The 24655-nt window shown below is 42.9% G+C and overlaps 1 protein-coding gene and 1 pseudogene across 5 annotated transcripts in view; both read left to right on the top strand.

The window, feature by feature from the left end:
* Window positions 1-16395, top strand: part of ZNG1C (Zn regulated GTPase metalloprotein activator 1C) — a 30921-nt gene extending 14526 nt beyond the window's left edge. For 3 of the 5 annotated variants that reach the window (XM_088652984.1, XM_035099761.3, XM_035099763.3), the window contains 12 exons: window positions 1186-1277; window positions 2463-2522; window positions 3544-3581; window positions 4510-4556; window positions 5577-5663; window positions 6605-6649; window positions 8959-9015; window positions 11202-11253; window positions 13500-13568; window positions 13809-13874; window positions 14874-15003; window positions 16153-16395. In XM_088652984.1, coding sequence (XP_088509110.1) covers window positions 1186-1277; window positions 2463-2522; window positions 3544-3581; window positions 4510-4556; window positions 5577-5663; window positions 6605-6649; window positions 8959-9015; window positions 11202-11253; window positions 13500-13568; window positions 13809-13874; window positions 14874-15003; window positions 16153-16226 — 817 coding nt within the window. In that variant the 3' untranslated portion in view covers window positions 16227-16395. The remainder of the gene's footprint in view (window positions 1-1185; window positions 1278-2462; window positions 2523-3543; window positions 3582-4509; window positions 4557-5576; window positions 5664-6604; window positions 6650-8958; window positions 9016-11201; window positions 11254-13499; window positions 13569-13808; window positions 13875-14873; window positions 15004-16152) is intronic. The other 2 variants (XR_004691560.3, XR_015946141.1) reach the window with 1 other exon arrangement.
* Window positions 16396-22944: 6549 nt separating this feature from the next.
* LOC148684346 (forkhead box protein D5-A-like) lies at window positions 22945-23810 on the top strand (annotated as a pseudogene).
* Window positions 23811-24655: the final 845 nt, after the last annotated feature.

Raw genomic sequence — 24655 nt, 5'->3', positions numbered from 1 at the left:
TAGGAAAAAAGGCAATAATACAGTTCAGATTATTAACAGATATAAGAGAAAGAGGTGGGTGGGGGATCCCAAATTTGAAATTATATCATGCAGCGGCTTGCTTGTGCTGGCTGAGAGAATGGGTTGTTCTGGAGGACCGGAAGTTGCTAGAGCTGGAAGGTTTCAGGAATGTAGGAGGTTGGCATGTGTATCTATTAAAAGAAGAGAAAGGGAATTATAAAACATTTTCAAATCACGTGATTAAAAAAACGCTTTATAATGCATGGGTGGAGTACAAGAACTTACTTGAACTGAAGGTACCATGGTGGGCCTCTCCTTTGGAGATGACATCGATGGGTGGAGAACCGAAGGGAGGAAAATGGTTAACATATAAAGATTTGTTAGTGGAAGAAAATGGGCAATTAACAATGAAAACATACCAAAAGATAGAAAAGTATTGTTTGAGTTGGCTACAATTTCATCAAATACAAAGTATTTTTAACAAATATAAATTGATTGGATTTGTGGGAAATAGATCTAAATTGCAGGAAATATTATTAGAAAATTTGGTGAAGCCATTGGCAAAAGTTTATAAATTCCTTTTGGAATGGGATATGAAAGATGAGGAAGTCAAAAATGTCATGATAAAATGGGCGCAAGATGTGGGTAGAACAATTTATAGAGACCAGTGGGACAAATTATGGAGGGAGGATTTGAAATTTACGGCATGTGCAGGAATTAGAGAGAATATGATGAAAATGGTATATCGTTGGCATTTAACACCAGAAAAATTAGCAAAAAACTTATAGGGGTAGCCCAGACAAATTTTGGAAATGTAAAGAGAAAGTGGGCAACTATGTTCATTGCTGGTGGAATTGTCCAAAAGTGTTCATGATAAGTTGAAGAAAATGCTGAAAGTAACTTTTGAGAAAAAACCGGAGATCCTCCTACTGAGTATGATTCCCAAAAGCATCCCAAATGATAGGAAAAATATTCTTCTGTATGAACTTAGCAAGAATGACGGCGGCGATAAGAGGTACCTCAAAACAAAAACTTAAAGAGGAATGGAGGTATGTGGAAGAGTACTTACAAAAGGAAGGTATTAATACAAAACTGGTGATATGCTTAGACTGAGATCCACAAGAATTTAATTGTAATTGTAATTGTAAAGATAATTCCTTTTAAATGATTTCTTTTTTCATGCAGGGACAATGGTTTGAAGGCTATTGAAAATTTAATGCAGAAGAAAGGCAAGTTTGACTACATCTTGCTAGAGACAACTGGATTGGCAGATCCAGGTAACTATAATTTGGGGAAGGGGTGGATTAAGAGTGCCCCATTGAATTCAGTAGAGTGTGGTTAGGATTGTGTTGTGAGAATCTGGGTTGGAATTTTCCTTTATAGGATGAGCAGAAATGCATTGGGTGGGAATTCTGTTGTGCCTGTGTCAGGATGTAGATGTACGGTAGCTTGGATACAAAAGAAAAAGAATGGAATTGTCAGGAAACAAGAGTAGCCGAAGGTGATTCCACAACAACCATCCTTTCTGTAAATAGTGCATCTTATAACCCCCGCAATTCTAGAACCTGCTGGATCAGACGAAAGATCCATTTAGTCCAGCATCCAGCAGACGAAAGATCCATTTAGTCCAGCGTCCAGCAGTGAGGAGCGGTGAAGCCATTTGCCTTGGGTGACAGATCTGCTCCCCATCCCTCCTGCCAGCCCTGCCACACCTTGGCTCACAGTCAATCCTAACTTCACTTACCCAAAAGTAAGCTCCATTGAATTCAGTGGTGTTTACTTTGGAGTAGACATGGTTAGTATTGCAGCTGTGGTTCTTTATGTAGGTTGGAGGTGCTGCCATATAATCGTATTGGTGAGAAAAATTTAATTTTGTATCTAATAGTTAACTCCAACCATGGGTAAGAGTAGTGTGTAATTGGAAGACCTAGTAATTCCAATCTTCAGTTCATAATTTCAAAACACTTTTGTTCCATAATAGTGTTACATGCCTGCTTGAAAGTATGTATCATTTATATCTATAGTCATAACTTATAAGAGACGATTGTCCTGAACATTGTTTTAAATTTAGGGAAAAGAGTACTCCCATGCATACAGATGGCAGCTACAAGTCAGAAATGACAATTGTAATATCTAAGCCATGGTGTGTGTATCAATGCACAATTTGAACTGTTGTCTTCTTAACAATCGTGCTGTTTTAAGTGCAAAAAACTGTCCAAGATACTGGCCAGAGGTTTTCCATACTGTACTGGTAATGCAGATCAAATATATGTTTCTATGTGCCTTTGAATAATTCATGGCAAGTAAGCTCTGTGATTTGGCCTAAATCTAGCCACTGGGTTCCCCCCCCCGACTTTCTGATTTTCTTTTGCCTTTAAGAATTGCAGAAAAGTAAGTTTTTCAACCAGTTTTAAAAACCTGCCTTTTGCAATGCATATATATCCTGAGCTATGTATTGATAGGTGCTGTTGCCTCCATGTTTTGGGTTGATGCTGAATTAGGAAGTGACATTTATCTTGATGGTAAGAAATTAAATCCAAGTTACTCAATTGTTTTTCTAGTGCATGTTTGGGAAACTTTGTTCCCACAAGGGCCACATTCTTTGGGGGGGAGAGGATACAACCCTGCAGTGTGTGGCACAGAGCAGACAGTGGCTGGGGCCACAGTTGTGGTTTCTTATACATGCACACACACTCTTCTCACCCCTCACATATCCATTCACACATAGTTCCCCCCTTCCCCTCTCACTCTCTCCCCTCCTCTCTCCCCTCCCCAGCTTATATTGGTGTCAAAGGCAGGGGTCAGCAACCAGCAGCCGTGGGCCAGTCCACCGTCCCTCAGACCATGTGGTGGGTCGGGGGGGGGGATGATTGAATTCCTATGCCTCACAAATAACCCAGAGATGCATTTTAAATAAAATTGCACATTCTACTCATGTAAAAACACGCTGATTCCCAGACCGTCCGCAGGCTGGATTTAGAAGATGATTAGGCCAGATCCGGCCCCCGGGTCTTAGTTTGCCTACCCATGATCTAGTGTATGTAAATTATGAGTGCAAGATAGCATTGTGCATAATGTGTGCTAATGATTTTAGGTAGTATCCATGGATAAAATGGCTAGGTTCTACAGTTTAGAGCATGGATAGGGAGCCTTTCTGTTGAGGGTCACATTATCTTATGGTTAGTTTTGTCAGGGCTGCCTTCTAGCAGTGGGCAGGACCAGAACCAAAAGCGGACGGGGTCACCCCATTTTTCTCTCCTCTTCCTCCCCTTCCAACAGGCTGATAGGTGAGGGACACTACATTATTGCTGGAGGTCTGAACTAGACACTTGTCAAGGATTTTTCCTCCCTTTGCTCCATTCACTTTGATTCCCCAATCCTGTTTCCCACTCCCTTTTCCTTCTCTTCTTTTAGACTCCTTATCACCTACATAAAACTAGGCCAAAGCCAAGCCACATTTGCTGACCACTGGTTTAGAGATCTCTGGTGGTTTCTCCTATCTCTATGTAGAAAAAACTCCTCTCTACAAACTTCTTTTTGCAGGTATCATATCTGTTGTTGATGCAAAGTATGGACTGCAGGTAAAGTAGTAAGACCGCAATCATTACTTAATAATAATAATAGAGAAAAGTACTTGTTCCTTGCATCTTTTTTATAGACTACACAAAAATAAAAACAGATTTTATCCTTATCCTAGTCAGCAAAGAAAGAAAGACTCCAAAAAGGCTTTGAAATAATAAATGTATAATATTCAGTAGCTTTGGAATTCAACGCATCATCTTGCATTCTTAAATCAGTAAAAAGCTTTACATGCTGTCAGTGTAAAGGTTGAAGCATATGCATAAATCTAGAATCATTTCGGTTATGGTCCTGGAACATGGATAATCATGTAGATGAATAAGTTAAATGTGCAGTCCTAGATGTATTTACATGGGGGAAGCTCTCCTTGAACTTAATAGAAATTACTTTTAAACAGGCATGAACATAATTATGTAGTATGTACATTATAGAATCACAGAATTGTAGAGTTGAAAGGGGCCCCAAGGGTCACCTAGTCCCAATACCAGACAATAGTGAATTTATTTATTTATTTATTTATTTATTCATTCATTCATTCATTCTGTGGACACACAAACCCATGGATTTTGTCTCCTGTGCAAAAACCATCTGTAAACGTTTCGAAGTCAGAAGTGTTGAGACAGATCCAAAAGTCTGTGAATTATGACAGGTGGACAACATGAGCCTCAAAGCATTTCACCTTCCATACTATCTCTTAAGCTAGTTCACATCCTTTGAAGCACATGGTCCTTAAGACTTTGTATGTGTAAATTCATGGCTGCAAGTAGCCCAAGCTTTTCTTCTAAATCAATTATTTTTGTCTGAACAGAAGAGCTAAATGATTCCCTCAGTACTTGCTGCATAAAGTGCCTTCAGTATCTGTCAGCAATTCAGTTAATAAAATCAATAATTTTCCTATTGTAACTCTCTCTCTTTTTAATCTTTGTTCAGCATCTCATAGAAGAAAAACCCAGTGGCCTTATCAATGAAGCAGCTAGGTATTAGTACAACGACCATTTTCTATGTGTGTGAATCCTGAACTGTTTATTGGAAAGCATAATATTGTCAGGCAGCCTTGACCAAGGACATTATTAATTTTGAGTTTTAGTTTCTAGACCTGACTTGCTTGTTCTAGCTGTTTTCATTTTGTGGATTTATCTTGCTGTACAGTTTCTTTGTGGTAGTTTTATTTTGTTAAATATCATTTCCAGTATTCATTTTTTTCTTATTTGTACTCCAATTTATGTGAAGTTGCTAGCAGCATTTCACTGTATCGTTGTTGTTGTTTTAAATGATGGATGCTAGCCATATAGACAAATTGCTCTTAAGGACATGACAGTGGCTAAAAGTGAACTGGGATATCCCTGATTCAAATCTCACTTTAGTCATGAACTCCATAAATACTTCTGACACCTTTTCTCAACTTCATCCCACCCCCATCTAGAATCCACTGAGCCTGGTAAAGTTTACTTGGGCAATTTATGTGAAGGGTTTTGCAGCATCATAAGACAGCCCTAGTCTTGACATACCATATTGGCCCAAATATAAGCTGCACCCAAATATAAGCCGCAGCTTTAAAATTGGAGGGGCGGGGAGAGAAAAAAATAGAAAATGCCCGAATATAAGCCGTTCCATTCCTGGCTGCTCCTGGCTGCATATTGGGGGAGGTGGGGGGAGCTGCGCTGCGTTGCCAGCGGCCTTTCCCCTTTCTGGCTCTCACCCTTCCCTGCCTTGGGGGAGAGGATGGGGAAGTATGTGCAGGGCAGGTGCTGCTTCCCCACACTCCTGGCCCTGTTTCCCTTGCACTCTTGGCTGCATACCATAAGGTGGTGAATATAAGCCACACATTAACTTTTTATGGTCAGAATTGGGGGGGGGGGCAGCTTCTATTTAGGCCAGTACGGAATAAATGGAATTTCTGTTAACAGTGGCAAAAAGATCAAACCTGTATTGAAAGACAATGAAGAGTTCACTCCTGCACCTCCTATTTATTCATGAGTTCACTCTTTCTTGTGTAGACAGATTGCATTAGCAGATCTTATAATCCTCAATAAAACTGATTTGGTTTCTCAAGAAGCACTGATGAAACTGAGAACAGCTGTCAGGTAAGCAGGAATAAATTATAGGTGCTGGTGAATTTTTCTTCGACTCCTACCTGTTTCCTCTCTATGTCTGGTAGCAACTGGAATTGCAGATTGCATGATTACTATGACAGTATGGCTTAGTATTCTTTCTTTCTTGAGAGCAGTCAGCTGTATTTACTTGCTGCAAGCTGGCATCAAGGAGACTCTAAAGTGTTAGTGTAGTAGCTGCACAATCCTTTCTTAATTCTGATGGGTTTTACATGGATGGGTGTCAGTCTTTCAAGAAGGAGAAATGATCAGTACTCAAGTTATTCTGAAATATAAGCATTTGTGGCCTTATAATAGAGAGGGGCAATGGCAATGTTCTAACAGCAGATTTGGACACAATTTAAGGAGTGTAAAATGTTGCATGTAGTTGGGGATGGAATAAAAAATGGTTTGTACCTATATTCTCTTTCCCTAACCAATAAATGAATCAAAAATAGGTATCCTTCAAAATTTGAACTTATCCAAATGTTGAGTGCAACCAAAAAGTATGCACAAAATGGATAAGTATGCACAACATTATATTAGGGAACATTACTTGCAAAAATGTGTCTGTGTAGAAGAATGCATACAAATTTTCATTCATACGTTTTAGGGGGGAAATGCAACAGGAGTGAACTGAACTTACGTTTGGAAAAATGAAAATGTGTCCCTGCTTACCCACAGTGCGCCCTGAGTCTGAGGTTTGACACCATTAGGCCGAAAACCCCTCTACCCCCAGTTTTTCCTTGACTTGCCCCAGATCCTCACAAACTGTGCATAGAGTTTGCAGGGGTTTGTTAGTGTCTTTACTTCTTGAGAACTTAGGCTCCCATCATTGAAGAGTATCAGATATAGGTAAAGATGTATATGGCTGGGTACAAATGTTATTGTCACAATCGAAATTTATGTTTCTTCTCTTTTTTCAATGATGTTAGGTCAATAAATGGAGTTGTCAAAATTTTAGAAACTAAGAGATCCAGGTAATGATAATGTAAATCAGAAATAGTTATTGCCACTTTTTCTTCCTCTTGTGATCGCTACATATTGATCTGAAATGTATATTTGATCAAGGAAGGCAACATATGGCCCATACATGGTACCGAGTCAGTTTTGATTTGGTTTCCTTCTCTGACTACAGTGGTACCTCTACTTACGAATTTAATGCGTTCCGAACGCACATTCGTAAGTTGAAAAAAAAATGCAAGTCGAATCCTATAGGAATGCATTGGGAGAAAAACCCTATCTTAAAATTCATAAGTAGAAAAAAATCCTATCTAAACCGCATCCAAGATGGCGGACGGAGCTCCGTTCGTAAGTAGAAACATTCGTAAGTAGAGTTATTCGTAAGTAGAGGTACCACTGTATTCCTGTTGCCTGGTAGCTGGAGACTGTGTGGAAGACAAGAAGATTATTTTGTCTGTTCTGCTTTACTAAGGACCATAGCAAGGCTGGTGTAGTCTTCCAAGGGCTTTTTGCAGGCTACCCCACATTACACTCTTCAAAGCAAAGGCTTGCCTACTCAGATATTCTTAACAGTGTCCAACTGGGTCATTTGTAAATAATCTTCATATTAATTTGAATTAAGTCCTATCTGCCAATTAGGAGTTGGTATCAGAAATTAAAAAGTCCTACTCTAAAAGCCTCTTGGTTAGCTAGCAGCTCAGAGTTCTGTAGGGAATTCATAAATCATGATCCCAAGCCCTCCATTATAAGTATGCTTAAAGGATTAGTTTAAAGGGAAGTACCGGTAGATACATTGAAAGAAATATTGGGGGGGGGGAATGGTCAACAACTAAGTGGCTGTTATGTAGCTGTTTCACAGTGAAAGTCTTTGTAGCCTTGCTACTTTTGAATTGAAAACGTCGTCCCCTCCCAAAAAGGGGCAGAGGACAACTAATGAGGAAACCTATTGAAAGTTTACATAAACTTCCTTGTTATAATCCAATGACTGAATATTTGCTGATTTTTTGTTATAATGTCAGATTTTAAAACCTACACTAATATGGAAAGGAATAAAAAGCATGCAGTCCAGCAAAGATAAGGTTAAAGTTTCAAATAAATTATTTTTTTGAGAGAACCTATGTAGCCATGGGTTAGTAAATTTGTCTCGCCATAGGCAAGTAATAACTGGGTAATCGGTGCCAAAGGGTCAGCCAGTGACAGAAATATGATTTTTGTTGTTGTATATTTTAAAACTAAATAACAAACTTAAAGATTTTTTTCTAGTTCTTAAACTATATTTAAACTGTGCTTCGTAGAAACAAGCCAGGTTAAAATGAAAGTTTTAGATCCTGGCTTGATCTCAGCGAGCATTAAAACTGCAGTTCCCCAGGTTTTGATATGACAGGGTACTGTGTCTAGTTTAAAATTAAAAACTTCTCTTTTACATAAGCACAAAAGAGAAGGAGAGGGAGTATCCAAGTCTGAGGCTCACAGCGGCTCATTTCCTGAACTCATACAGTCCAGGAAACTGTATTTTCCTACCCAAACTGTCAAGTTCTCCCTTTTTTTTAAAGGGAAAATCCCTTATGCTGAAATTCCCTTATCCCTCGTGAGAAAAGGGAAAACTTGACAGCTATGTCCTACCACATTGCCAACTTGAATAAAATATTGAGGGAGCCCAGGTAAGCCCTGCCCTACACAATCAATTACAAGTTGCAGTGCGCACACACCTTTGAATGGCAATGCCCATTAACTAGGTGGGGTGGCCCCCTCAAATATTTTAGGGTGGGCTCTGAAGGGACCTCGGCCCCTAGGAGTTGGTGCCTTAGTTTCCTACTATGTCTGAACTGAGCCTTAGGAACTCAAAATAACCTTACTACTTTTAACCGTGATATGCTTTTTTCAGCCCCTACATTCCGTTCATGCTGTCTTTCTTCTATTGAATACAGATTTTGGAGCACTGCAGAGAGCAGATAGTTCAAACACAGCTAGCCATAAATGAAAGAGAATATTTGCTTATGCTGTTATCTGTGCATTACAATGATTTCTCTTAGAAAAAGGTCTTGCTTTAAATTTAAAAGAAGTGGTCACTCCATAGGACTCCTTTCTCTGTTTTGCAGTTGTCTTTTTAATATGATAAGGTCTCCATCCTTTCCCCACTAGATCCCAGACATTTATTGAGAGTCCCTTCACCATCAAGAGAAGCTTTTCAGGGGCTGCAGGGGGGTGGGAGAAGGAAAGCGGGAAAGCCTTTTTGTAAAAGAGGCCTTCTGCTCATCCATAGGCTGCATGCAACCCATAAAACACTTCAGTAGGGGAAAAGTAAATTTATTTGTTTTTTTCTTAGAGTTGACATCTCTGATGTCTTAGATCTTCATGCTTTTGATAGTTTGTCAGGAAAAAGGTAAGATTTTATTTTACACTGTTGATCAGCAGATTGCTAGCTTTTGCATAAGACTTATGTGGAGTTATGATTTAGAATTCAACTTGTAGCACAGTCTCTGGTACACACCCAGGTTCAGGACTGCCATAATTTGTCAGTTATATCCAACTAATTGAACCTAAATTAGTCATGTCTAGTAACTCCAGTGAGTCGACTCTGAGTACAACTAGCATTGAATACAACCCATGGTCTTTAGGTATTATTATTAATTGAATTTATATATCACTCTATACCCGGAGGTACCCAAGTTAGAGAAGGAGTGAGCTGAAAATGTAGTTAATTACTGTAAACAGAAATTCACCAAAGATTAGTCAACTGCAAATATTACATTAAATTTACTTCAGTTCAGTTCAGTTCCAGCCAAAGGCCATTATTAACAATAGTATTAATAAAAGAAGACAGAAAATACATCCATAATACAAAAAAAAACTTTACTTCCTTTTGCTCCTGGCTGCACTGTAGAGTAGTGGAGTACCTACTTAAAGCCTTCAGAGTTTCATCGAAAGACGCCAGATTGCGACTTGAACAAATTAGATTAGGTGACTGGCCGAGATCATTTTTTTGGAAGGCAGCAAGTGGGTTATTATCACACTCATCCATATGGATCTGAAGAGGTTAAGTTGAGAGTGGAAAGCAACGCCATGTCTTGAACATTCATATTGGTATAAAATCAGGTTTCTGTGTTCAGGTTCCAGTCTTGATAGAGGTCGTTTTGTTTGGTTACTGAATCTGATAAGCACTTAATGAACTCAGACCTATCCCTATCTTGATGTACCTTCAAACCATCACTAACTTCAGGCTCTTTACTGGTAGGTCTTATCTGCAGGACTACAGTCAGAATTCCTGTCTCCACTAACCCAAGTAGAGCTAGATGATATCTGGTTTTCAACATTGTGCTATATCACCAGCTGAACATCACAATATACCAATATATATACAGTATGTCTGAAATAAGGATAGAGCTATGCATGGTTTTCCCCACATTGTGATTTTTCCGGTGCCTGCACTTGTGATATGCTGCCCCCTGCAGGAGCCTGGCAGAGTTAACGGGCTGCAAGAATCAAGAAAAACATTGGCTGGCTTCGTGGTTTTTCCCACATTGTGATTTTTGCTTAGCACACACATATACACCATGATTCATGATATATTGCCCAGTATCAGTATCAGTTTCATTATAGGGACTTCAAATAGGTTTTGAATGATATATTGCCCAGACCTATCAATCGGTATACTAATTATAGCATTCAAACCCCAAACTTCCTTTTCCAATGCATCAGTTCTGGTAAAGATTTCCTTCTGCTGTCTGTTTAGACAGGATCACACAAAAGTTCCCACAGGGAGGGAGTTTCCGGCTCTGTTGTGGCCGATTCTATTATGCCAAGATTGTGATTATGCTTAGTCGATGTTTTGTTATGGAGGAAGCTGAGGTTGCATCATAGCTGCCAAGTTCTCCCTTTTTTAAGGGAAATTCCCATATGCTGAACAGGCTTCCTTACGAGAAAAGGGAAAACTTGACAGCTATGGGTTGCATATATATCTCTATGGGAGCATATATATCTGCTCCTAACAAGTCTGTAGCAAGTGACCAGTGAGCTAAGCTTCCATTAGAGGAATTAACATTAACTGCTGAGCTAACTGACTTTTCAACTATTCAAGATTAAAACAAAACCATGGAGCTCGAAGACAAGCAGTCTTATTTGTCGCCATCTTCACCTGTAAGCCATTAGGACTAGGGGGTGGAGGTGTGAATTCCATTTAATTATTGAGGTCACAGGCACAAATTAGTCAGTTGCACATTCACTGTACCATGCTGTAGCCTGAAAAGCAAATGTGAAAATTGCTTTTGGGGTGGGGGGTGGGATTGCATTTAACTAGCAGCCTTCAATTGGGGACTAGCTGCTGTATTCCTTGCAGTGAAAGATTAACCTACAACAGAGTTTCCGTCACTCCAGGATAATGGGACATCTGTCCACAGCCAAAATGTTTGTCTCTGGTGATATCTTGACTCTACACTTGCCAATTTACCTCTGACTGCTCAGCTTCATATCCTGCAAATGCTTTTTAAATGAATTTTATATTCACAATATTAGATACTTTGTATTTATTTCTGCTTAACATAATGCTGACTGTGCTCTACTTATTTTAAGTTTCCAGCAGAAGCTGCAGCTTGAGGAAGTACCTAAACCACACCTTGATAAGGTAATTATTTTTATCTTATATCCATCTAGCAGCTCTACATTAAGCTTGATTTGCTAGGCAAGTGTTTGTAACTATTTACACATTATTTATGTATCTATTTCATTTATAAAATGCATATAACAATGCATTTGTATCTTTTCTTTTTCACCCCTCATAACTTGATCAATCATCTTGGGGTACAGGGAAACGTGCTAAAGTCAGTCTAAAGGTAAAGGGGACCCCTGAACATTAGGTCCAGTTGTGACCGACTGGGGTTGCGGCGCTCATCTCACTTTACTGGCCGAGGGAGCCAGCATACAGCTTCCAGATCATGTGGCCAGCATGACAAAGCCGCTTCTGGCGAACCAGAGCAGCACAGGGAAACGCCATTTACCTTCCCGCTGTAGCGCTTACCTGCCAAGTCCCGGACTGCAGAATCCGGGACCGGCAGCCACATGACACCGGAAGTTGCGTAGACGCAACTTCCGGTGTCGCTTTGCTCATCTATGGGCACCAAAAATGGCCGCCGGCGGCTTCAAAAGTCGCGTCTACGCATGTCTGGAAGTGCGTAGGCGCAACTTCCGGTGTTGCTCTGCCCATCCATGGGCACAAAAAATGGCCGCCGCCAACACCGGAAGTCGCGTCTACGCACTTCCAGACATGCGTAGACGTGACTTTCGAAGCCGGCCTCGGCCATTTCAGGCAAATCAGGGGGGGAAATGGCTGCTGGCAGGAGAATGTAAGGGAGAATAACGGGAGACGAAGTGATATGGGGGACCGCCGGGAAAATGTAAGAAAAAATTGGGGTTTCCCGTGGAAAACGGGGAACTTGGCAGCTATGGCTATATTTAAGGAGCTGGGACCAAGCAACGGGAGCTCACCCAGTCAGTCTAATGAATGGTAAAAGGTTGAGGAAGCAATTAAGAGCTTGAAAACTTAGTAGTTTTGTGCACATGTGCAGATATATTTTTACAGCATATTGCTTATTTTTAACCTGCAACATTTTTAAAGACATTGCTGCTAATGTATTTACAAAATTTTGTGATTTTTTTCAGTCTTAGTATTAAGGCTGGATACCTAGAAGAGCAAGCAATATTCCATTTACACAGTCCTTCTCCACACCCAATTGCAGCCCTCCGTGTATCTCAAGCTCTCCTGAGGATTGAGTGACCCTCTTTGCCTTAGAACCAAATGGGATTTTTTACATTAGGAGAGTTGAAAGGAAATAACAACAACAACAACAACAACAATACAATAACAGTAATAATAATTTATTATTTATACCCCACCCATCTGGCTGGGTTTCCCCAGCCACTCTGGGCGGCTCCTAACAGAATTAAAAGCACAATAAAATATTTAAAACTTCCCTAAACAGGGCTGCCTTCAGATGTCTTCTAAACGTCAGGTAGTTGTTTATTTCCTTGACATCTGATGGGAGGGCGTTCCACAGGGTGGGTGCCACTACCGAGAAGGCTCTCTGCCTGGTTCCCTGTAGCTTTGCTTCTCACAGTGAAGGAACAACCAGAAGGCCCTCGGTGCTGGACCTCGATGTCCGGGCTAAACAATGGGGGTGGAGACGCTTCTTCAGGTATACCATTTATTTCAAAGGCACAATTTTATGCGGATCAAATGGAAACTAATCTATGAAAAAATGTCCAGTTTTAATAAGGCTGTATAATAATATATTGTACTAGCAAATAAGTGGTCAGAATTGGATTCACAACAAACATCATCATGACATGTGGATTTGCAGTGTTCCTCAATGTTACCATGCTGGAGTAAACACCATTGCTTGGTGTTGTATTGCATAAAGCTGTCATGTGGTTCAGAAATGTGTGAAACACCACTTGAAATATTTTTTCAGATACTACCTCAGTATAAACTACAAATTCAATATATGACAGGAAATTATTGGTGGGGGAGTTCAACTGATACAAAGCACTAGGAGGATGGGGCGTGTACTGATACTATGCTTATGTTTAGTTACGAACTTTCAGACATAGCTGCCAAGTTTCCCCTTTTCTCGCGAGGAAGCCTATTCAGCATAAGGGAATTTCCCTTAAAAAAAGGGAGAACTTGGCAGCTATGCTTTCAGACTTAAAGCATTCCAGGGTATTACAAAAGCACACATTCTATATATTTTATGGCTTTATTTCATATTGTTTTTGTATACTGCCATGAATATGTCTTAAAGCTTTTTTTAATTAAGGTGTATTTGGCCCTTATTAAAGAGCTGATTACAGCAAGTTTTACATTTCTATTTTCAGAGTATTGTTACATTCACATTTGAAGTGCCAGGAAGCACAACTGAAGAAGAGCTAAATGTGTTTGTTCAAGTAAGTGCTACATACTTTGCTTTAAAAGCATAATCACTTGTAAATTTCTCTGTCCAGATGCTTTAGTTGAGATACTTTCATTGTAGGCGGTTGGACTAGATGACTTGGAGGCCCTTCCAACTCTACAAGTCTATGAATCTGTTATTCATCTACTAGGCAGAGAACAGAAAAGGGAATATGCACACTCTTGTGTATCACATTATGAATGCCTCATTATTAAAAGCCTCTTTCTATTTATAGGATCTTCTGTGGGAGAAGAATATAAAAGACAAGAGAGGTAACCCCATGGAAGTAATAAGACTCAAGGTTCAGTATTCAGTCCTACCAAACTTGTTTTCAGAAGCATTGTTTGCATTTTTTGTTTTTGTTTTTGCTGGGGCACAAAAAGTGACTACATGCACAGCAAACATAAGCATAAATTAGTGTGTGTCAATTCAGATGTATCTGTTGAATCAGTAGCATTTGAATACTGAGATTTAGTTTCTTCTGTTGGAGCCAGCAGAATGGCACTTTCCTGCAGCTATTGGGTAACACATGAATCCATAAACCTTCTGGGAGGAATCTGTGATATATCACTTCACTCCTTCCTACAAAAGCATTACCTCTAATCTAGGACAGTGGTGGTGTGGGAAGAAGCCATGTTGTGGGCTCCTCTAAGGCAGCCCAGAACTTGTACTCGTACCCAGTGTTGTAGAAGAGGGGCATTCCATGATCACTGAGCAGGCCACTAGGTTACTGGAGGGTGACCTATAGCTCAGTTGGTAGAGCATGAGGCTCTGAATCTCAGGGTTGTGGGTTTGAGCCTCATTTTGGGCAAAAGATTCATGCACTACAGGGGGTTGGGCTAGATAAACCCTCGTGGTCCTTTTCAACTCTCCAATTCTATGATTCTATACTGTTGTCCAGTTGAATAGAAGATTTGTGCATACTTGTTACCTCTTCCCATGCCCCAGTTTCCAAGGTCTGTGCTAAATCCACAATTCTTGATGTGAGGACAACATTTTCCCATATATATTGGAACTGTTAAAAAAAACACCAAAATACAACAATAATATTATATCATAATAGATCATATAATTTTATATAATCAGATAGTTATAGAATTAGATTTTCACTTGCATCAGAAATACTTTCTGTATTTGCTGTAATGAGCTTAGCCTTTTCTCAATCTTTCAAAGTAATTAGAATGAGCACCAGGCAATGTTATTTTTGTGTGTGTATTGGCTACATAATATTACCACACCTCAAATTAAATCTATAGATACTTTCCTTTTACAGTAACTTATTTATATTCTTTCTAACCAGGGACTTGTGTCTATCAAAAACAAACCTCATCAGGTGATAGTCCAAGGTGTTCATGAGCTCTATGATCTAGAAGAAACCACTGTAAGATGGAAGGAGGAGGCTGAACGAACAAATAGATTGGTTGTAATAGGTAAGAGCAGTATATACATTTGTACTATTGTACAAAATCACTGAGCAAAGCCAAATGATTATATAAAAACATAAAGATAATCCATAAAATTGTTCTAGATACAGTACTGTGCAGGATCTACTAAAAAACTGAGATTATGTCAAGTTTCTATCAAGCTATTATGGTCTTTTCAGTAGTGCTGTTTGTTTTTTCTTGGCATGTCTATTTTTCTTTCTGTGGCCCAAGCTACAGAAAAGTGTTTAAAAAGAGTGTCTTCCAATGACCTATAAAGCAGGCTGTGGGGAAGAGCTATTTAAAAGAGCAAAAGGAACACATGAACAGGGAACAAGAAGTTCTCTACCTATTTGTAGTTTATCTCTGCTCACTGTTCTTTCCTTCAGTGCGGTTCTAAAACTAGAAATAAGCTTTAGTAGAAAAATGCACCTAGAGGGAAGTGAATCCTGTGTTGGGAGGGATCCTGGTTTGGCACTCCTCGGCTTATAAGTTATCTGGACAGTCTTGCATCTCAAGACTTGGATCTGTCGTTATCCACAAGTCAGTTTTTATCATGCACCTCAATCAGTAGCAATTTGTTCACAGCAGCTTCACTGATTCTTCCTTGTGAAGCCAGGCTTGCTCTCACCTGGGTGGAGGCAATGCAAAGAAGCTTGGCGTGAACTGTAACCGAGGCAGATCTTGCCCTGTCTGAGTCTGTAGCTGAGGCAGATCCAAGGAACACACTGGGCAGAAAAATGACCAAACACTTTGCACCATTGGGTGTTTGTTTAACTACCTGCTTTCCTGCCCCCAATTGCTACTCAACTACAAGCAGGGAGATTAGGTAACAAAATGAACTTTCCCAATATGAATGAAGGGTTAGGAAATATGAGAGGTTTCAGCCCCCTATTTTATATGTTCAGCTATTTGCAACAATATCCTTGTATTGAGGTGGGAAAGAAAATGTTTGCAACAGGTTAGACAAGATAATGGGGTTTTGGTGCTCTTTGGCTGGGACACTTGCCCTGTATCTGCCGTCTGAGTGGTATTTGGCTAGTCCACAGTACTAAGTGCTTGTTTTGTTTCAAGAGTGTTGATTGCTTGGGTTTGATTTAATAATAATGTAAAATATTCATTGAAATGTTTTTCTTTTTTGTGTTGTTCTCCTTATAGGTAGAAACTTGGATAGAGATATCCTTAAAGATGCCTTTATAGCTACTGTGACTAAGAGAGGAGGAAACGGTTAATGTCATCTTCTGAAGAAAGTATCTTTCAACACTTCCTTTTTATCATGAATAAGCCAGAGTCCTGGAGCTGTTTTCAGCTTTTGCACTGCTGTTAAAAATTTGATTCTTTTACAGTTTTTATTTTATTTTATTAAATTTCATTTCATTAAATTAATTTCATAAACTGGTTCTTCACAGACATTGGAATGTATACTTAAATAATGGAGTACAGTCATACCTTGGTTGTCAAACTTAATCCATTCTTCCCCAGAGTGATAAATTCATTCTTTCCCATATTTCATATCCTTCTTTATCTCTTTCCAAATTGTTAGGTAAAGGTAAAGGGACCCCTGACCATTAGGTCCAGTCGCAGACGACTCTGGGGTTGCGGCGCCCATCTCGCTTTACTGGCCAAGGGAGCCGTCGTACAGCTTCCAGGTCATGTGGCCAGCATGACTAAGGTGAACCAGAGCAGCGCATGGAAATGCCGTTTACCTTCCCGCCGAAACTGTACCTACAGTGTTTCCCCTATTTTAAGACGTAGTCATAAAGTAAGCCATAGCAGGATTTTTAAGCATTTGAGAAATATAAGCCATACTTCCGTGCTGCACGGAGCGAGACCGCCGAGCGCCCCAGCCAGCCAGCGGGACCCAGCACGCCGGCCAGGGCAGGAGGAGGAAGCCTGCCGGGTCGGGTCGGCGCCCGGATGTGGCGGCGGCGGCTGCAGCGCCAACAAAGCATGCAGCAGTGCTGCATGGAGCGCCAAGGGCACGAGCCAGCAGGATCCAGTTCCTGCAATGCCGGCCGCGGCAGGAGGAGGAGGCCTGCCGGGTTGGGTCGGCCTCCAGAAGCAGCAGCTGCTGCAGCGCCGACAAAGAGTGAAGCAGCGCTGCATGGAGCGTGAACCAGCAGGACCCAGCTTCTGCAATGCTGGCTGCGGCAGAAGGAGGAGGCCTGCTGGGTCGGGAGGAGGAGGAGGTACGATGTAGTCATTTGGAGTTTTTGAAATGTGAAATAGCTGCTGCTGCTGGCCAACATGGCCAGAACCGGCGACTGGGTGGGGAAGGTGCAGAGTGGCCGCAGCGACGGTGACAGCCAATCGGCGGTGCAGCAGATAAGACATCCCCTGAAAATTAAGCCACCGTGGTTTTTTTGAGGAAACATAAATATAAGACAGTGTCTTAAAATAGGGGAAACATGGTATTTATCTACTTGCACTTTGACGTGCTTTTGAACTGCTAGGTTGGCAGGAGCAGGGACTGAGCAATGGGAGCTCACCTTGTTGTGGGGATTAAAGCCGCCGACCTTCTGATCGGTTTACACCACAGTACCAGCCGCATCCCAAATTGTTATGTAGTTATCTTTAAATATATTTATATTTTTCACAGTTAGCCAGACCCCCAGATGTTTCCCCTATTTCTCAACTGTTAATTGTGTTGCTAGTTGTAAATCATTTTTACTTTTTTCTGTCATATTTTTGACCAAAACTTTCATTTTACTTTTATTTAACTTAAATCTTGTGACCCACCCAAACTAGTGTATTTTATCCAAAAGCCTTGGTATGCTCACCAATGGGTTTTCTACTGTTATTACAAGGTCATCTGCAAATGCTTTTAATTTGTACTCTTTACACCCCACTGTTATACCTTTGATTTCTTTTTTAGATCTTTTATTCCTCGCCAGTACCTCTAACACCAGAATAAACATAAATGGTGACAAGGGACAGCCTTCTCTAGTCCCTTTTGTAATTTTACATATTTCTGATACTACATTGTTCACTAATGCCTGCTGTTCTGTATAAATAGCATCAATTCCTTTGTGAAATATTTCTCCAAAATTCATCATTTTTATCACTTTTTTCATAAAATTCCATTGGGGGGAACCCAGCCAAATGGCAGGGTATAAATAATAATATTTTATTTATTAGTTTATTTATTTTCTACTTTAAATTCTATTCTAATCCATGGGCATAGCCAGGATTTTTGTTGCGGTGGGCCCTGGCCATGCTTGTTGGGACTGATGGGAGCTGGAGCTCAGCAACATCGGGAGGGCAAAAGGTTTCGCTCGCCTGCTGTAAAGGAATCACAACTGAATGTAAACAACTGAATTTGCCCTTAGAAAATTTAAAGTGCACATTTTTAAAAAAAAACACAAAGATAAGTACCTACATTGCTTGGAAGACGAGAGAGTGAACCTCGCGCGTTAAAATAAGGAAATCATAACAGATGGAATCAGGGGCGTACCCAGGATCAAAACTGGGGGGGGGGGGCAAGCCATGGTCATTCAGGTTGTGACATTTCAGCACGGAAAAGGCGAATGAAACCAAAATTTTAAGAAAATTATATATAATTATAGCAGTGCTTTATTACGGTAGTTATTTCAATTATTTGCTTGAAAATATTTTAAATTTTTATTCTAGTTACATCATTTTTATTGGGTTTGAAGAAAACTTGTTCAAAACTTTCGTTTCAATCCAGTCCTGATTTTCCTTTAAGAATTTCCGATGGACGCTCATCAAACACAACCCAGGCAGTCTGTCCTCTCCCATTGTACTTCTGAGCCAGGTCTTTACCCTTTAAAATTTAATTTTCTACAGAAATTACTTACCATTTTGGAACCAGTTTCTTATATCCATTTAGGCAGCCTCGGTGTCTTATAAATGTAAATAAGAAGGTAAACTAATAGCGGGTGGCTCAGTTTAGTGACGCGGAAATCACTAGACCCCTCTAGAAGATTCCCTCTTCTCTCTGCTAGAGCCCGCTAGAGACCTCTCCCTCCCTTGAATCCCACTGGCTGGCTGACATAGATTCTTCTACCAGTCGCAAGGTGGCTCTAGATACTTCTCGGTTTTTACACCATTTCAGTGTGGTAAACAACTGATTATTCACCATCGCCCTACCTAATTTTGTTGCGTTTCATCACTTTATAACCCTTTCTTTTTTATTTTTATTTTGCTTCTGGGGGGAGCTGCCCCCCTGCCCCTCACTGGGTACGCCCATGGCTGGAAGGTCTGGCCAGTTCTGGAGCTCCAGGAAAGAAGTCCCTACCTGGCCTCGGAGATGCTTCAGTCAGTCCCAAGTGTCTCCCCTCTTTCAGAATGGAAATACCGTAGCTCGAGGTTGGAAGCTGAACGAAGAGGACGGAGGAAAAGCTGCCGAAGCGATGTGTCAGCGGGCAGCCACCGGCCCCTCGAATCCGTTGCATGGGCGAGACACCCACCGCTCACGCGACACTTGCAGCCACGGCCAGCTCCGTTTTGTGCCTCCCGCCTTCGTGTTTCCTCTTGTCTGCTATAGGAGAGGAAACGGCGGTGTCTTCTAAGCGAATTGCCAGGGCTGCGACCCTTCTTGGAGCCCGGACATGAAGGGGAAACAATTTTGAACAGCTATAAAAGCATTTCAGGCTTGGCTGAAATCTTAATAAACTTCCCCAGCCCCAGGTTGCTTTAAACTTGCCAGAGCTTCTCGTCCCTTAAACTCCCGTAGTGGATCTTAAGAAGAATCTTATCCATAAATTAAAACAATTCTTTTAAAAGATAGTTTAAAAAACTCCTCTTGAAAACCTAAAAACTCCCTTAAAAGAAACGTCTTCAAGAAAGTTATATGATCTAAGAAAGTCTTTAAAAGAATCCTTCCAAAAGAATTTTAAAAATTATAATGTAGCAACTTGGAGACCAACTGAATAGTTTACCTAAAAGAGTCAGACACGACTAATCGACTAAACAACAAGTTTAATGTAACTAGAAAATAGAACGCGCGAATTGTGACCTCTGCAATTACTTTTAAATCACAAAAGGTGCATTGAAAGAGCAGCGAAGTGGTTTTCAACGTAAATGTCCCCGCCCCCCCGGCCACGCTCCGGATTTGCATTTGGCCTCAGCGTTGGCGCAAGAGGTGAGAGCCCGAAAAGGTAGCAGTCAAAGTCATTTACGTGCTTGGAAATGGAAACTCTTGAGAATATGTTCATGCGAGCCAGATACCGAAACAATTCCGCAGCATTTTTGAAGCAGCCTCATGCCGAAGTGACTTTGCCCCTGCCACGATCTCCTGGCTGCAACGCGCTTATTGTTACGTCACCATCCTTATGACGTCATACACGCCGTACAACAGACGAATACTGTATATCGGTTCCTGTCACATTGAGACATTGAGAGACGTCGGAGGAGAGGACAGAGGGAGGGAGGGAGAGAGAGAGAGGCGCAGAGATCAGAGGGAACCAATAGGGGAGAAAATCTTCCGTAATGGGAAGAGCACCCTACACTTCACCAAAGTTCTCGAGGGCTTCTGTGGGGACGGGAGCCGTGGGGCTCCGGCGGGTATGAGCACCCCGTGGCGGCGGAGCTGCCTTTCGCAATGTCTCCCGCACCCCGCAGAGCTCGCTCGGGAGAATTTGGCTGCTGGGCTGCCGCTGGAGGCTGGAGATGTCATCCGGGGGAAGCGGCGACTGGCTGCCCGCGTCGCCCCCAGACCTTCGAAGCTCTTCCGGGGCCTCGTGTCGTGCAGCGCCTCCTGCGCGCCTGCCTTTCTTGTTGGGCCCCAATCCTAAGCGCGCTTCCCGGGGACTCAGTAAGCCGCCTCTGGCCCAGGGCCCAGGCAGGTTTTAGGGGCTGGCCGGCCGCCCATTCTGACATCCACGGAGCGTCAGGGGCGCTGCTGGGCTTTTGCACCCCAGGGACCCAAAGCGAGCGGCCCAGCCTTGGCTGTTGGGGGGGGGGTCCCCGGGGGTCGGACCCCGTTCGCTGCTCCCGCTCCGTCGGCTGCGCTTCGGAGTCAGCCTGCCAGGGCTGGACGGCCAGGCTTTAAACGGCAGCTTCTGATTCGGAAGCGAAAACGCGCATTCTTCAAGATTGTGATGTTACTAACACGACAGTTCTCGGTTGATATTTGTATTATCAAACACGTACTATGCTAATATATGAAAATATATAATTTGATACTTGTATGCAATATATGTATGCTGATGGCATTGTGTTAATTTTATAGGAAAACTATATTATATTTGAATGGAATCAGACAGTTCTTTTAAAAGCCTTTTTAAAAAACACACATTCCCTGAACATGCTCAAAAGAACTCCCTGTTTATATTTACTTTCGTTTAATAAGCTTGAAGAACATACTAATTTTCGAAATTAAAAATAAAATGTATCGTTTTCACAACAGTAAGCAAGAAACACAAAGTGTGGCCAAGCTCATGTTCTACAACTTGATACAGATTAGTATGGATCTGCAATCAAAGTACTTACTTTACTTTCATCAAGTTAAATAGGCACCCAGTAGAAAAATGGGCACCGTATCTGGCAGGATTTTCATATGGCACTTAGGGGACTGCCAAATTAACTTTCCTTGAAGCTGTTTCCTAAATTGTAAATAGTAATTGTAGTTCCTTTTTAATTCCTGTTAAAGACCAACTACTCTGTAGTACCTCGTGCTAGAATTTACTATTCGATGCTTTTTTAAAATTTCTCTGGCCCTCTAATATTCACATGTTATCGCTTCCCTTGTTCAAGGGAGCGGAAAATATGTTTGCACCCTTTCTCCATCTTCTTCCTTTTGGAGTGGAGGGCTAAATTCACCTAAGGACCTAAGGTTAGTATGGGAATACAGAGTACGTGAGCGACCCTGTGTGTGTGTGTGTGTGTGTGTGTGTGTGTGTGTGTGTGTGTGTAATCGTTGGACATCTGTTGTAATGCTGTTGGCAGAAGAAGTAGGAAGGATCCTTTTCTAACCCACGTTTTTGATAAATTGCTATTCTTTCGTTGTTGCAGTTGGGGGGGAGGACACTACTATAAACACAGCATGTTCCCTGGTTATTCCCCCCCCCCCCACGCAGTTAATAACTTCCGTTTATATAATCTTTCTGTGTGGTGGTGCCCGTCTTGGCTTGCTCTCTAGAGAGCTGCGAAATGTTTTATCGCAGTCGTTCCCACTTAGACTCTCTGTTTTTCAAAAGCCAAGCCATGGATCCCCTACTTTTGAAAATGTTGATATCTCTGATAGTTTTTGTTATGTGAATGGAGTCGCGGACCCCCTGGATGGGTTATACACAGCCCTGAGGTCCACAGACCACCAATTGGGAACCACTGCTTTATCGTGTTGTTCTAAGTAGTCTTTCCCTCATTTTCCCAACCTCATGTATTTTGGTAGCAAGTTTAGTGTTTGTTTGTATTTTGTATTTAAGACTGGAAAACAAATTCAGGTTTTGATTTGAGATTACAAGTCTTGGTACTCCTGAATAATTTCTGAACCTATACTTGTGCAAGTGTAAGTAGTTTTGTTTTTGTTTTTTCAAACTCCTGTAAAGGTAAAGGTACCCCTGACCGTTCGGTCCAGTTGCACTTTGACGTGCTTTCGATACCGAACTGCTAGGTTGGCAGGAGCTGGGACCGAGCAACAGGAGCTCACCCCGTCGCAGGAATTCCAACCTTCTGATCAGCAAGCCCTAGCCTAGACTCTGCGGTTTAACCCACAGCACCGGGCTCTAAATAGTTTCAGGGGCCACCTCAGTCAAAGATGATTGACTGAGGCAGTCAATCTTAGGCAGGACCTTAGGCAGCCCGAGTTGCTGATGCAGCTGCGCGTCCAGTTGCACATCCACTTTCAAAGTCCAATGCTCTGCCGATAGGAATAGGGTGACCAGTTGCTCATGACAGCTGGACCTGCTTTCCGTGTTGTGTTCACCTTTGGGAGGAGAGATGGCAACCTGCTGGTGTTGCACCCATGTCGCCCTTGTCGGTGAGACGTGATCCGTTTCCCCAGTTGAAGGAATGTCCAGATCTTCACTAATGAAAGAAAAACCGCGTGTGCTTTGATTTCCAACCCGTGTTCACCAGCTGCTCATTCCCCCGAGCCCCCCCCCATTGCCTACTCAAGTGGCAGCCAATGGGCAGCAGGATCCCTCCCTCCCTCCCTCCCTCCCTCCCTCCCTCCCCGCGGGTCTCCCTGGGCAGAGCGAGCGAGAGGGCAGTGGGTTGCTACCAGTTTCTCCTCGGGGCCCGGCCGGCTGCGCGGACTTTGCTCGCGATGAGTCTCCGTGGTGAGGTCGAGGAGGCAGCTTTGGAGCAGCTCCGCTGCCCGGGCTCCGATGGGGAGGAAGAGCTCGACGTCTCGGGCGGCCGGGCGTTGCTCCGTGGGCAGGAAGAGCCGGGGGCGAAGGCGAAGGCGCTGGCCAGCATGGCCATCGCGCTGGTCAGCATGGCCATTCTGCAGAGCCCCCGGCAGAAGCTGGCCTGGCGCTGGGCGGGATCTGCGCCTTCACCCGCGGGCGGCTGCTTCCCTTACTAGGGCGAGCGCTTGCTTCTCCGCCTGGCAGAACTCCATCCGCCACAACCTGTCAAGGTGCCCCGCCGCGAGCCCGGCCGCGCGGGCAAAGGCAGCGACTGGAGCCTGCCCCCGGCCGGCCGCGCAGGGCATGTTCCTCCACGGCTGCTTCCTCCGGCGCAGGAAGCGCTTCAAGCGGCCCCCGCTGCCTTCGCCCGCGGCCCCCGTCGCCGGGATCCTGCTCTTCCCGCTGCCGCCCCCCTGACGAGATGGTTGGACAGCGTTCTCGAAGCTACCAACATGAGTCTGACCAAAATCTGCCGCCGCCGCCGCCCGAGAGAGCAGGGGGCCACTTCAAGGGCGTAGCCAGGATCAAAACTAGGGGGGGGGAAAGCCATGATCATTCAGGGGCGGGGCCACAAAGTGGGAACGTGAGCGGGGCTACAGGGCCAGCTGGCCTGGCGACATCGTGGTGGCGGCAGCGGCGGCAGCGGCCACCTTGTGCTTCTGGGGCTGGCAACGGCGGCTACCCTGCTTGGCTGGAGAGGACGGGAGGGTCGGGCAGGCAAGAGGGGGTGACAGGGTGGGCGAGGGCAAGGCAAGGCATGGCCGCAGTCACGATGGCTCCGAGGCGTTGCTGCATATCAGCATATTTCAACCATGTTGTGGGTTCAAGCCCCACCTTAGGAAAAAATTCCTGCATTGCAGGGGGTTGGACTAGATGACCCTTGTGGTCCCTTCCGACTACAATTCTATGATTCTATTGATATATTGCCATAGCATATGCATCATTCTGCTTTCTTGAATTGTCCTACTCCTAGGCATAGCAGCCAACTCCTAGAGGCCTAGGTGCCTCCCCCCCCCAATTACTAGTAAATACCGTATGTGAAAGAGTCATCCCCCCCATGTTGATGGGCTTTCTATGTGGGGCTTATCTGCCCCCCCCATATTTTATTAAGAATGGAAGAGGGAGGGAAGGAAGGAAGAAATAGAGAGAGGGATAACTCATATTTGTGGGTGCCTCTGGGTGACGCTGTGATGCTGGAACTCTGCAGCAAGAGGACGGGAGGGTCGGGCAGGCGAGAGGGGGTGGCAGGGCGGGTGAGGGCGAGGGAAGGCACGGCCGCAGTCACGACAGCTCCGAGGCGTTGCTGCATATCAGCATAATATTTCAACCATGTTGTGGGTTCAAGC

The sequence above is a fragment of the Zootoca vivipara genome, chromosome 10 (assembly GCF_965207765.1).
Source record: "Zootoca vivipara chromosome 10, rZooViv2.hap1.1, whole genome shotgun sequence".
In the NCBI taxonomy this organism is placed as follows: Eukaryota; Metazoa; Chordata; class Lepidosauria; order Squamata; family Lacertidae; genus Zootoca; species Zootoca vivipara.
This window is presented reverse-complemented; position numbering and strand designations above follow the sequence as displayed.